This window comes from Tyto alba, unplaced genomic scaffold (assembly GCF_018691265.1).
Source record: "Tyto alba isolate M040663 unplaced genomic scaffold, T.alba_DEE_v4.0 Super-Scaffold_2, whole genome shotgun sequence".
In the NCBI taxonomy this organism is placed as follows: domain Eukaryota; kingdom Metazoa; phylum Chordata; class Aves; order Strigiformes; family Tytonidae; genus Tyto; species Tyto alba.
Genome location: NW_024881282.1, coordinates 88,502,412 through 88,517,055, shown reverse-complemented (window position 1 = coordinate 88,517,055; position 14,644 = coordinate 88,502,412). Strand labels below are relative to the sequence as shown.

At 40.6% G+C, this 14,644-nt stretch overlaps 1 protein-coding gene across 1 annotated transcript in view; it reads right to left on the bottom strand.

The window, feature by feature from the left end:
• EXOC4 (exocyst complex component 4) overlaps positions 1-14,644 on the bottom strand; it is a 410,569-nt gene that overhangs the window by 206,201 nt on the left and 189,724 nt on the right. Inside the window, exon 10 of the mRNA XM_042793039.1 lies at positions 11,352-11,448. Within this exon, the coding sequence (XP_042648973.1) occupies positions 11,352-11,448 (97 nt within the window). The remainder of the gene's footprint in view (positions 1-11,351; positions 11,449-14,644) is intronic.

The following is a 14,644-nucleotide window of genomic DNA, read 5'->3' as shown; positions in this document are numbered from 1 at the left end:
TTACAGAAAAAGAAGCTGAAGCAAAAGTGATTAAATGACATTGCACACGTGGTCTGAGACCAATTCTACTTGGCCTTGCTGCTACCACGCCGGCGTGGGGTCACCAACCCCGAGCTAAGCAGCTCCCAGCATTTCAGCTAGATTTCAGACACGGTCTCCAGAAAGAATATCCCTATTTTCTAAACCAGCAGAAGAATCTGACTTTAAGGAATGTCATGAGGAGACGAAAGCTGCTTGAAGCTTGCAGAAGGCATCCATACCACCTTGTGCTCGTTGTAGTCTTCAGAGTTGACTAAATCACCCAAGTATGAGCAAGCAGCAGAGCTGCTGCTGCTAGGCTACAGAAGGACTCTCAGAGCTCAACTAAGCTGTCATCAACCTGTCGCACCCCGCAGAAGAAATCCATTTGGGAGAACAACCAACCTGGAGAGACAAAGTTACAATAAAATGGAAAATCTGGACCTTGATTAATAACAGTGGGAATTTACAACTTGCAGTTCTGTTCCACCTATTGCAAACCTGCACAGAATTTATGGCTGTTCAACGCGATGCTTCAGCTACAACGGCTTCATCCCCGGCAGTCGCATAACCAGGATTTCCACATACAGAGCAATTTCATGCTGAGGTGTTAATGAATTGATGTCTCTGAAAACCTTGGAAGTTATCAGACGAGAGGGAGGTACAGAAGTGCTTAGCAGTGGTATTACACAACGTGCAATTACTGCTAATCCATCCGGTATTCAAGACACCTGGGACCCAAAATAACCAAAATAAAGGCCAACTTCTTTCCTGCAAAATTTATTTAATGCCTATTCTGTGGATCTCTAAAAACTAGCAGATTTTAAAATTAAACTCCTCAGGAATATTTTACCAAAAAACTATTCTGTGTATGACCTGGTGTCTGAAAAACATGCTCTTCCATGGGCTGACTTCTCTGCAAGGTACCTCCTACAAGGACTTTCCTTTGGCCATGCGCCTTTGGGGCACCATGAAAATCCTGCAGGTGGTTGTGTAACCACATCTGATGTGTCCAGACCAAAGAATGTGGTCTATAAAACACGAATAAATGAGGGTCCTGCACGGTAACATCCATGATAGAATTTAGGAGAATGGGAAAATGTAGCTTATTGGTGAAGTAACTTCAAGCCCATTATTTTTAGTTCTGTTTAGCAAACTGAAGAGGGTAATAGTTGAAATAAGCATTTCAGATTTCATCCTTTGAAATCATAGATTAAATTTAAATAGTTTGAAAATCTCTTTTTTTTCCCCTCCTCTCCCTGGAGGAGACTGAAATTCACCTCCATGCTCTAAGTGGGATAACAGCTACAGTTTCCCCAAATTACAAAATTCTAGATAGTATATAAGGTTTTAAATAGCTGTGCAAAAACCCATCAAGAATAAACTAGCTAAGACACAAAGCAGAGCGTTCCAACAGAAGTGGCCCAACATTAAGGGAACTCTAGTTCACTTCCAAAGGCTTTTCCCGGAAGATCCTTCACCTAAACAACATGACATTTATGTAAAAAAATAGTAATGATAAAAATTAAAACTCTTCCCTTTCATATGCCTGTTCCTCTGATTGCTTTATGGGAGAAACGGGGTCCAGAAAGCACTGACATTCTGGGCTTTATATTTTGCTTTTAACAGCAAATAGAAAATACAGAACCATGGAATCCCAGGTTGGAAGAGACCTCAAGGATCATCTGGTCCAACCTTTCTTGGCAAAAACACAGCCCAGACAAGATGGCCCAGCACCCTGTCCAGCTGAACCTTAAAAGTGTCCAATGTTGGTGAATCCACCTCTTCCCTGAGGAGATTATACCAATGGCTGATGGTTCTCAATTTGAAAAATTTTCCTCTTGTGTCCAATTGGCATCTCCCCAGGAGTAACTTGTACCCATGACCCCTCGTCTTTTCCATGTGAGTCCTTGTTAAAAGGGAGTCTCCATCTTCTCTGTAGCCACCCTGTAAATACGGGAACATGGTGACAAGGTCTCCCCTAAGCCTCCTCTTCTCAAGGCTGAGCATACCCAAGTCTCTCAGTCTTCCCTCATATGGCAGGCTGCCCAGTCCCCTGACCAGATGGCCCTAAGGAATCATCTTTTTTGTTTTCATCAAGAAACAGGTGTCCTGTATTTCAATTTAAAATTGAAAAAGCTTTATGAAAGTAACCACGCACACTCTCCAAAGTTTTTCAGGGCCATAACACTGTAACTTGGACTTAAACCACACTGGGTTTTCATCTTTGCATTTCCTCTATTATATTCAGGGAAAGCCCTCACTAATGTATTTTCTGAACAGCTTCCACAGACAGATTACAAACTTAGAATCTGTCAAGTTTTTTTCCCCTTTTCTTCCACAACAAAAGTGAAGGATGCTTCTCTATTTCTGCCTTGTGAGTTTTTCTGTTGCTTTGCAGATTTTTTTTGCAGCATCAGAGTAGTACTTGCTATATTTGAAATGAAAGCTGCTGCTATTAAAACAAGTAGCTGCTGTGGAATTTCATTCCCCAGTGCCAACTGAGCTGCTAGAAAAGGCACCAGCCCCTGCATGGCAGAATCTCACCTTGCGATGGAAGAAATTTATAGCGTCTGATAAGCCAGAGCATTAAATGTAGATCTCGGTGTGTAACTCAGGCTCCTTAAAGCATTCTAAGATTAAGCCACCTCATACTTAAGATGGTTAAATGAAAGAAATGGATCCATTCTTCCCTTACAGCTTTGCTAAATAATTTTCTGACCAATATAAGTACCACAGTACTCATGCTTCGGGTGGGGGGAAAGAAAATCAACAGGAGAAAGAGAAAAGCTAGAAGCTTCAACGCATGTGAATCATATTTAATCTCTCATTTCACGAATACAACACATCCAAACATTTGCAGAATGTTCCATATAACAGATTAGCATGTAATCAGTAAAATTAAAAATTAAATAAGTGCCATTTTTGGTGATGTTTCTACCAACCTAGCTCCCTTCCTGCAGTCTCAGTTGCAATCTGAAAAGATGACCTTCTGGTAACGAAGGTTGCTCACCATCTCTAATCAACTTCTTGCGCCCACCCTGCCAACAAGGTGCCATCAGAATTTACAGCCAGTTGGAGCTCAAACAGGACAAGTTCCTTTCAAAAGCAAGCTATGCTTTTTACAAGCCCTGTCTCACCTTGCAGGTCCCTGCTACAATAATCTGAACCGATTCACCCGTCTGCCTGGGTAAAGCACGGGCAGCAAATCAGTCGGTTAACACGGCTGCCTGAACGTTTTCATTAATGGAATAACATTTTCATTAATGGAAAAAAAAAAATAACTCTTTTCCCCAGATTTTTTTTTTTCCTCCATTTTTTTTAAATTTTGCCAAACAAATTTGCAGACATCACATGAGTACTTACAGGTAAGAAACTTCAATTGAGCACACCTTTGTAAAATTGTAGAATTAGGTAGATTTTCGCTAATATAACACAGTTTTACATGAAAACAGAGCTAAAAGAAAGCCAAAGAATTTCAGGTATATTACATTCTCTTAAGGAAAAACACACATTTGATTTTTTTTTTTTTTTTTTTTAAGCGTTTGGGCCTGGAAAACATGCTAGTGGAGTTGGCTTTCAGAGGCCTTGGCTAGCCGGCTGTTGGTTAAGGAAACACTGTGACTTATAATTATTTGGTCCAGTGATGTGATGTGAGAAATATAAAAGGAACTCCCCAGACTACCTGCCACACTTGGCATGGTACAAGCCCCACTAAAACGAATTTCCTCAAATGTATCCTTTCCCTTCTTAAGACTGCTCCAAAGATTTGCTGGCATCTGTAAGACCCTGGGAAGGCCAGAGCAGCTTCTTGATGTGGGTTGACCTTGGCCAACTGCTAGATCTTCACCCAGCTGCTTTCTCACTCCCTTTCTTTAACAGGATAGGGAATAGAAAACGAGATGGAAAAGCTCGTAGGTTGAGAGAAAGACATTGAGATCACTTAACAATTACCATCACGGGCAGAAGAGACTTGACTATTGTATTTTTTTAATTAAAATAGTAAAGAGAATTCGTAATAACTTGATAATCTGGTCTATAAATCCAGAATTTTATAATGCTACTGTAATTTCACCAGAAGCGTACTTACAAATAATTGGTCTATTTCGATTAGACCTAGTAAAACATCATAGATCAACAATAAATTCACAGGTCCACATAGATGATGTGCTGGCTTTTCTCCATGTTAAAATAAAAAGAACCCCAAAATAACCCTCTTCCAGTCCAACATCAACTCCTCCAATTGCAGGAAAACCCATGATTATTCTTTGTGCGGTGTGAAATCAGCACTTTTTGGAAACTTCTTAACCCACATCCACCAGCCACGCTCACTGTCTCTTTGGGAAAGGACCAGATGAGAAGATCTAGCCAAGGTTTGCCGGTGTTTTTGAAGACTTGCTGTCATTCCTGCCGTACTTAGGCGCTGGTGTGGCCCCACCTTGAGCACTGTCTGCAATGCCGGGCCCCACAACTTAAGAAGATTGTGAAGGTCCTCGAATGCATCCAGAGGAGGGCAACAAAGCTGGTGACGCAGTACTCACGAGGAATAAATAAGTCACTGAAAAGTCATGCGACCTCATAAAGCTCTACTTCAAGTTTAATAAAAATAAGTGTTCAGCAATATGGGGAACCTTAATCCTGCTCCATGAAAACACGAGTTAAATGCCAGCACTAAGCTTAAGCAGTGCTTCCATTAAGAAATGAGCTAAAACTACTTTGTTGGCTTGATGAACATCATACAGCTTAGAAGTAATTCATTATCATTGAATTGAATTAACACTGTTTTCAGCTATTCTTCCTAAGTTCTTGCAAATGTCAAAATTTCTATGTTCCTTCAGGTTGTGTTTCATCTGAAGGAAAGGAGGAGCTGGAGACATGTGAAATTTCTGACAGGCTGTTGATTTTCCGTATGGATGAAGCATGTTTGAAAACTCAAAACTTGACTGATCTGCTGAAGCACATTCTCTGACAGACAATATAAAATCAATGCATCACATATTAAGAGTTTTTTTTGGCGTGTAAGAGTTTTTGTTTGTGTGGGAGGCAGCGGGGGGATTGCTTTATTTTCTGTCATCGAAAATGAACAGCCTTACCTTAAGGTTTTTATAAACTGTCATCCTTAATCAGACACACACAGTAAGACTGTCAGTCCTCATAAAGCATCGGGGTAAAAAAAAAAAGAGCACAAAATAGGAAGCTGTTCCCCATCCCTTCCCCTTGTGCGCGCCCCGTTTCTGCAGTGGCCTCAGTCAGAACTAAACCTTTTCTTAGCAGTGTCACAACAACAAGCTTTTCTGAAATGTGTCTTTGTAATTCAGCAACGCAGGCTTTATGAGAGCTTGTCAAAAAGAAAAGAGTTAGGATTCGCCTGTAAGAAACATTCATTCCCGCTGTTGACAGATATAAAGTACTAAATGTCAACAGCAAGGGACTCGTCAACTAAATGTCTTCTAAACACTCATTAAACCAAGGGGAGAAAAAAAAAAAAAAAAATTAGTAGGTGGGTGTCAAATTGCTCCCTTAAGATTTCGATTCAGGTCAATTGAAGTAAACAGCGAGTGTATGAAAAGTTGCATCGAGCATCTGTCACACTCAAGGCTGCGTATTAACGATTCCAAAATAAAGATGGGAACATTAAGCATCGCGGTGACTCCCGGGACCGTAACGAGAGGCGGGAGCCGAGATCTCCGGGTTTGAGCCCCATTTGTCTCGCCGAGCCTGCGGAGGGGCACCACCTCCCTGCCCCCGCATCCTCCTCTCTACGGGGCAGATATGGCTTACCTTGCAAAAGCAAGATTTCAATTAACGAAGTGATATTTCTTCCTCCTCTTTGAAGATAAGGGATAGGTCTGAATGTAAGACTTAAACCCCAGTATTCATAGAATCTGGATGGTTATATTTTTAAGGGGTCACTGACTTTAAAAGTTCATGACTAAATTTTTCCTGTCTACTTAACAGCATCTCAGACTTTTTTTTTTTCTCCTTATCCCCTTATCCTCTGAATATTATTCAATCTGAAATACAAACTTTAAGCAGTCAATAGTGTAAGTTCCCTCTCCCAGCTCAAGTCAGTTTTATTGATTTCTCTAAAATCAAGTATTCTAGGTTTGATTCCAGAAAGCTAGAAACATCAGCTCTCATTATTTAGCACTATCTGTGCCCTGGGATTATTTGACATTTTTCATCTACTTTAATAATAATATATACCCCTTGGACTGATAAAATACCACATATTTTTCTTAACACGTTTGGTATCATTTAATGTAGTCTAAACATACTAACTGTAACTAACAAACTCATCTAATTTTCACACTCCTTTTGCTTCCCAAATAACACATTCCCCATATTATCAGTCATTTTCTAGCGCGCAACTACAAGATATTACAGGATACTTTAAAATCAAATGAGTTGTTTATTATTATAGCTGTACAAATATACTAATAAAAGGGATTATCAGCGAGACACACAGAGGTTCTTAGTTACATACACAGTTTTGCATCAGTCACAGTTACGTGGTGATGAACACTGCTCAGCTGCACCAGTAGTTGATGCTCACCAAGACTAAAAGACTTAAATGCCCCATAGGAACCGATGACGAACTTGCCATCCCCTCCCAACATTTGCAAAACAAACAGAGGATTTAAATTCTACATACAGTACCTTTTACCTTGACATATCCTGAATTAAACAGAAGCTTGACACGACTATTCCCAAAGCAGGGAAAGCTAAAAAATCACTGCTAATACACATGTGCCTGTGTGTATGTACATATTCTGGATGTTGTGCACCTCCCTCCCAAGGACAGATCACCGGTGGAGTCTGCAATTTGACCTTCAGCAGTTCAGAGCTGATTGCCACCAGTTGGTGAGGAACATGCTGATATCAACAGGCAGCAAAAGTAAATTACTATCCTCCTTGATTATTCCCTAAAGCATTTACTTTATTTATTAAAAGAGCAATCACTCTTTTATTAGCGTTAACATAACTGGAAGAAACAGGAAACTCCAAAAATGCTATCAAGGAAAAAGCTACCGCTTTAAATGATGGAGACCAGTATAAATGAGCATAATCATTTAACTGTTAAATTAAAATGTCAAATTATTCTCCGCTCCTTTCCCCCCCACTCTGATCAATCTGAAATACCAAGATTGAGCATATTTTGCAGTGCCTTGGACCACGCACACACCAGAGCTTTAAACTTTAGCTTTTGCATCTCAAACAACATCTACACAGTCAAATCAGTAATTCTGTCTTTCCTTCTTCCCCCTTGTCCCCCCCCCCCCCCCTTTTTTTTTTTTTTTGTAGTCTAATAAATCAACACTTTGCTTTTCATTTTCTTACTCTCCAGACTTTGCAACCAAGGGCAGGGATAAGATCATCAGTGGCACGGTGCAGTTCTTCCCGCCTGGCAAGGGGGAGATCCCCCAAGACAGACACTGCCCAGAAGGGCAGAGGGTGCCAAGTCCATTTCGCCTCTCTAGTCCAATCCTTCCCGAGGACACAATCTTGCTCAGAAGCGACCGCTGCTTCCAAATCAATGAACACTTTGCTTTCTCTTCCACCCTACAACCCTATTAATTGTTCCTTGACCTTAATGAAGTGTGGCTGATATTAATAAATGGATGCCCTCACGGCTTTAATACCCAATATCCAAACAACGTTCAACTGAGTTAGCATCAGCGGTGCTTTCACGATTCCAAACGCCATCATCCCCTCCATCGCCTGTCCCTCCTGTCCCTCCCCCTTAAGCCTCAAGACTGCAGACATCTGTTCTTCAATTGTCTGATAATAAACATACTCTATAAAGCATATGTAGAATGATTATTACCCCGAAGAGCCAAGTGCCTTTCAAATGCCAGCTGAAACAAATAAACATTAAAAAAAAATAAAAAAAAATAAAAAAAATCCCCACCAAACAAATGTTACAACAGACATCACTCAGGCTGTTCAATATTCCACAACGTAAGGGCTTCAGTATTGGTCCCGCACGTTTCCTTCCTCCAACGGGAGATGTTAGTCCACAGACCAGTGACACCAGAGCTTTCACGATCCAAGCAGATGCTGGTTAGCAGCGAAGGATGAAGAAAGCAACTGGAATATTTTAGCAACTTTTATACTTCGACACCTCCCGCAATATGTAATTAAGGAAAATCAGATGTGCAGTCCTCTTCAATTTGTAAGTGGAATTAGTTTTTATATGTAGTTAGTAAAATCTATTCCCAGGAATCATCTCCGCTAGAATACCCACTTGTCTTCCAAAAATTCACTGTTCATTTATTACGTGTGTGGTGGTGTCATTAAATCCTGGTAATTAATCTGGGGCTTGGTGCATCGCAATTGTCCTAGTGGAAATTAGGGACCCACAATCCCAAACGACATAACATCTCGCTTCCCAACCCTGGCTCGTAGCTCTAAATGAATCTGAGGGAAGGAAGACTTCGAAAACCTTTCGTGTGTATTTGCCCTCACACTCTCCATCATTGTAAAGTTCAGAGTTTCTCTAAACATACTTTCATTACTGGAGATACGGGGGTTAATTTATAGCCCCCTGAAAGTCTGCTGACTCCGTGTCCTTCAAAAGGATCTGGAGCTAAGCTCAATCTCAGCTTGTGAATAAAAAAGGCTCCAAAAAAATAACCAGTAAACTTAACGCTGTGATTGTGCAACTCTCTGATGTGATAGATAATGACACTTTTCATATCAGTAATACAAAAAAAAAGGAGAAATTCAGACTGATGAATATGAATGCTCTGGTTACAACTCTCCACCTAACACGACTGTGCTGAATTACATTTTAAAGCCACCACTTAATGTGATGCTCAGGTTTTAAATCAGCATGCCAGTGCCTGGTTTCTCAGTGATTCAGTTAGCTTAATACTTTTAGAAGCACTCAGTTTCCTAATAAAATCAGCTAGCCCATACAGTGCTAAAACTTCTCTGTCAACATATTTAAGTGAACTTGATAAAAAAAAAAAATAAAAGAAAAAAACACTTCTAAATAAAACATCGATCATTTTGAATTTAAAACAGATTCATTTTAAGCCTGTACAAGCGGCATCGATGAAAGATGATCGAGGTAGGCCATAAAGAACCTCGACAACAAATGGATAATAAAGCAGGTGAAAACTTCACACCTCTGCAGCAATTATCTCCTCGAAAGCTTGACACTTAATACAATAACATCTAGAAAAGGGCAACAAAGATCTAACCAACAAGGAACGCACATATATGATGACGGGCTAGAAATTATTGCAAACGTCAATATTTTAACAAATCTACCATATTGAGCATTTTACAGCTACAGCCAACATCGCATAACCAATTTTATCAGGAGCCAAGGGGTGAAGCCAGTTCGCTGGTAGGACAGGTCGTTGCTATCGGCTCCCACCAGCAACATAATCCCCTGTAAGGAACTGTTATCCGCACAAGAAATCCAGTCCTATGGTCATCCCAGACACACGGCATCCCACGCATCGCGCACACACCAAAGCTGAGGATCATGAGTTAAATCTAAGGACTCACGCATTTACGTTGATGAATCATTAAAGTAAGTAAAATCACATGTAAAAAGTTTGTACTGTCTTCACCTACACCCGAATTCACCCCGTTTTGCAGCGAGGGAAGGGTAAGCTGGGTCACAGAGTATTTTCCTTCTTTTCATGCAGTTACTGATGAACTACTCAATGTAAGGAAGTTAAGATGTTGCAGATGGTTGGCATGAAAAATATATTGTACGCAGATACCTTAATCTTGATGCAATTATTTTTCATGAGGCAAATTATTTCTACTGCCTGTCTTGCAAGCTGGTAATGAAAGTGAAGTGTTTGCGAGAAGTGCTATTTAAAGCAGAGCACTCATATTTGACTCGGATGGCAAAAAAAGGGGGAAAAATTAGGCAGGAAGACAAATAGAAAGAAAGAAGTATTTTCACCAGTTTCTACATCAAAGTGAAGTACCTCATCAATAAAAAGAAGAGCATCACCACCCCGCCCCGTGCTTGAAAGAAGCCTGTAAAGTCATTAAAATTAAGAGATTGAAGTCCATACCATAGTGGTCATATCTTGAGTAGTATATTGCATCTTGGCCATTGTCCATCTCTTCTCATAAGAAAGTGGTTGAAAACTATAAATTATGCTGCAGCAAACTTATTTTTTAGCACATTACTTTTGTTTAAAAGAGACAGAGTTTGAAACGCAATTCGCATATGAAAGCATCCACTTCATTATGGGCATCTAGCAATCAACCAAGAGCAGACAATGTACGCAGCCCTTTTTTCAAAGAAAGATTTTAAACATCATCATAAATTTTAGTATTTCCTCACAACAGGTGCTGTTCTCGAGATTATTCCAGTATCTAGTGTCATGACATCAGAACTCTAAATTTGGAGGAATTTAAGCACTTTCCATTCGCATTTTCAAGTCCTGAGAAGTCACAAATGACCACAGTTCTCAGCTACCGAGACGTCAGTCAGGATATTCCTTCACCTGGGGATCAGATTCCAATTACTCCTCATGACTATTTTATTATTACTTGTTTTTAGCGTTGGCGAGACACACCCTGGTGCCTCATGACAGTGAGTAGTAAAAACAGCGCCAAGGAGGGGACTGCTCTCTAAAAGGTGCTGGCACTGAATGGGGAAGGACATGTCCAACAATAAAGGAAAACCCTACAAGGAAAAAGCAGAGGTGGAAGATTGACATGAACCGAGAAAAACATTGTATTACTTAATTCCAGCAAAACTAAGAACGTGAACTGTTAGATTGCAAAGTAAAAAGAGCAAAATTACAGCATCAGAGGTGAACGACTTGGTGAGGAAAAGCTTATTATAGACTTGCTCTGTCTTAAAGTTCCAGCAGTTTGTGATGAGCTGTAAAGATTTTAGCAATTGGCACGGCACTTTAGATCAGACATTTAAGTTGCAGTCCATGGACCATATTTGTTTTACCAAAGAATGAACTTACCTTGCAGTTCATAAAGTATCCTTCTGACTTTTTAATAAGCACAATGGACAGTCAGTGATAAACAATTTGTGACAGGCTGCAACTAAACTTTTCCCAGCTTGGGTCCATAATACATGATACTGTTCAACAAAATGGGGTCACCCAGGCAAGCAAACCCACTTGGTATGCCAGTTAACTTTGAAAACGATTAAAGAGCATTGGCAACAAGCTCAACTAGCAATTACTTTTTACATATGCGCACATCAACAACTTAACATCCCACAGCAGTGGGCTTGCTGTTATCTTCGAAGTGGCAATGCACCCATAAAGAAAGAAGGTTAATTCTACTTCTTCTAATTCTTTGCACCTGTAAAAATATGTAGAAGGTTTTACCTGAGGAGAGGATGAAAGATGATGGTAATATTCCTGGCTCCTGGTTTGCAGACAAACTTGGATCCGCCACCTTCAATTAAGTTATCATCTGGTCCTCCTGGAAAATAACATGAAACAAGCTGTCTAACAGATCTGAACATCTCTTGATTTTTAGGTAGTAAGCGATAATTAAACATTTAGGTCTGTCTGTAAATGTTTCATTCCTGGTGAAAGATCTATAATCAACATGAAGATACGCCCTTTCTATCCTCTTTCTGCTCAGAAGGGCTCTTAACACAACAGAAACAATACAGATAGTATTTATACATTACTTCAGGCTCCTCTTTCCATAGTTAGCAACAGTATTGCTGAAAGACTGGTAAGTGCAGGTCTCCTGCAGCACAGGACCCAGCTTCAACTGCAGAAGTTTCCCAGCCACGCTGGAGGAATTTATCAGTTGGACTGAAGTCCAGCATACCAGACTGGAGGTGCTAACCTGATGCCCATCACACAGATTTCTGATGCCCAGATACCGTTAAGAGACTTGAGCCTCACAGTTCTTCAAAGGGTCACCTCACTGACAGATGGGGACCTCCAGTCTGAAGTTTCAGTGACTTTAGCAGCTACTGGAACAGGCCAAAACCAAGCACACAGCTCGCACACAGATCGTCCTTTCTCAAAAGCACAAGGGCCTTTGTCTTGTGTAAGAAACACCTGAAGTCTTGTCCATGTGGCTAAGGTGTATTTTGAAGCACACAATGCTTGGAAAGGGTTTTAAAAGCAGCACCTTCACTGAATTTTGTTGCTTCCATATCCCTGTGTGGAAGGCTCCTACACCTCTGAATGATGATGCCACCATTTAATCCCTTAGAAGGTAGCTTGGTTTCGATTGTGAGTGACATGACATTTTAACTTATTTATTACATTTAACACTACTGGGTCTCTCAAGAGTCCCATGTCTCGCGCAGAGTCCTGTAATTCCCGAGCAGAAGTCTCATTTGCTCAAGTTCCAGTTGCCTACAAACAGGCTCTCAACTACGGGAAAAATAAACTTGTTGAGTTTGGCACACTCCTCGGTAGTAAAAAAACAAGCTCAGAGAGCAAAGTTTATACACCTCAGGCCCAGACTGCAGGACTTCGAGGGACATGAAAACACCCACTTGCGTGTCACTACACCCAAACCCAAGTCACTTCCACAGGCAGCTCCTACCACCAAAACACCGTAAATTAGCATACTGAGAGAGAAAAAAGAGAGGAGAGCAAATCTCTGTTTCCTGAAACTCTCGCACTTCCTGACAGCAACAAGTCCACTTCTTACCCTTCCAGAAGAAAACATTTTAAGGAGAACAAGCCAGATGCCCCACACGTAAGCAAATGAGAGCATCAGAAAAAAAATCTCATTCTGAAATCAGCAGCAATTCAGCACCTAATCCCTCGTATTTTGGTCATGCCCCCTTGTCATGAAGCACAGACCATCATCTTGCTGGTATCATCTGGTAAGTAGCCCTATCAAGTAAGTTTTTTTGGCTAAGAACCTTAAATAATTCAAAATATAAACTCAGGCAAAGTCTATATACCAAATATTATCAAGTCCTTTTCATTCTGCATATGAACTCTCCTTAATGATTGAATAATAATAAATACAGTACCTAATCACATTATTATGATAGCGTTATAGGCAGGAAAATGACAAAGTACTTGAAATCAAAACACCACCAGCCGATCATTGAATTTTTTGACCCTGACATCTGTCTGCCTCAAAGCAAGGAGATGAATGTCTCCAAATTGGAAAATGTAAGAAGAGGAACACAACTGATGAGTGACTCCAATCTTCTTTTCAAAGTGAAGTTTATATGCTTTAAGGCCATCGCCTGCAACTAATACACACCAAAAAAGCTCTTTGACGACTTGATTTAATTGACCTTCCTGTTAGCAACCTCACAGCAACGTCCAAGGTCCAAGCAGGTAACTGGCACAAGTTCATCCATGCCCCAAACAGCCCCCCCAGGTCTGGAGTGATTTGTACAAAAATTCACAGCGCTGGTGTAGATTTAAAGATGCTGTTTCGGTGCCCCAGTAAAAGGGACAATATTAAATTCCCTGTGGAGCGGGAAATGCACGCGTTCATTCTCTGGATATTTGCAGTCGAAATATTTGCACAAGCTGACTCAGCTCCTCAAATGCAGGGTTAGGACATGAAGCTTCTTGATAAATCCTACACTAACAAAAGGACTCACGAAGCACAAAGCAGCAACTCAGAACAGAGTTTATAAAATTTTACTGATTGTCATTATAAAGAGGTAGGTCTTAAAAAAAAAAAGTTCAGGAATTTCATTTTGCATTTTTAAAAGTTAACTTGCACAATGTGACAGTTTAATCGTGGAAAAGTGGCGCAACTTCTAGGAAAAGAAAATTATTCATTTCCCCTATTAATGTCAAACCCTGCAATTTCCAGTGGGGTCCGTGTCTTAACTGACTTATTGAAGAATTCATCCAAGCATGAACTAGTGAGGCATGAACTAGGAAATACAGGCTCAAATTAAGAAAGGAGTGTTATTCTTGTTACATCAAGTCACCCTGCACTAATCAATATTATTGACTGGGATGAACTCCATAGCAAGGAATAAAACAACCTGTCTTACCTACTTGGCCATATTATGCAAGATTTGAGAAGAACAGGGACAGAACACCGTCACTGACAGAAAAATATGCTTTTACACTTCTCCGCTCAGCTTTCAATTAATAATAATGAATGCTCTGCATGTAGGTGTAAGCTACAGGGAAAAGTAATTTTGTTTGTATTTAAATATTTTACCTTGAAAAATAAACTGAGATGTAAATCTTATTCCTGATGGTGTCTTGTACATACCAACAACAATTCAGCATTGCAACAGCTCTTGGTAATGCCAAGCAGCCTGTGCTTGCACCTCTTATCTTGACGTCTCGCGACGCTGCCATCGTACCTCTACGGACCCTGAATTAAATTGTTGTAGCCCGAACAGCAGCACAGCTCCAGTCGTGCACGGCCACAGCGCGGACAGATGCTGCCATTTACTGCAGTTTACAACACCAAAGTCTTCTTAGGATAGCCACTAGAGAAAAGCCTGAGCTGGAGTGAGATCGAGTTCCTGATGCCTTTGCCTGTATATTTGAGTGCAAATCTCTAGTGGGGACTCTCCCTGACCACATCAAGGTCCAAAACGTGCATTTACATTGACCAGCCAACACGATACATACCTCCACTGCAGGCCATGCCCTGTGCCCGAGAGCCAACAGGCATCTCTATAAAAATTCACCATGAATATCCCTTCACC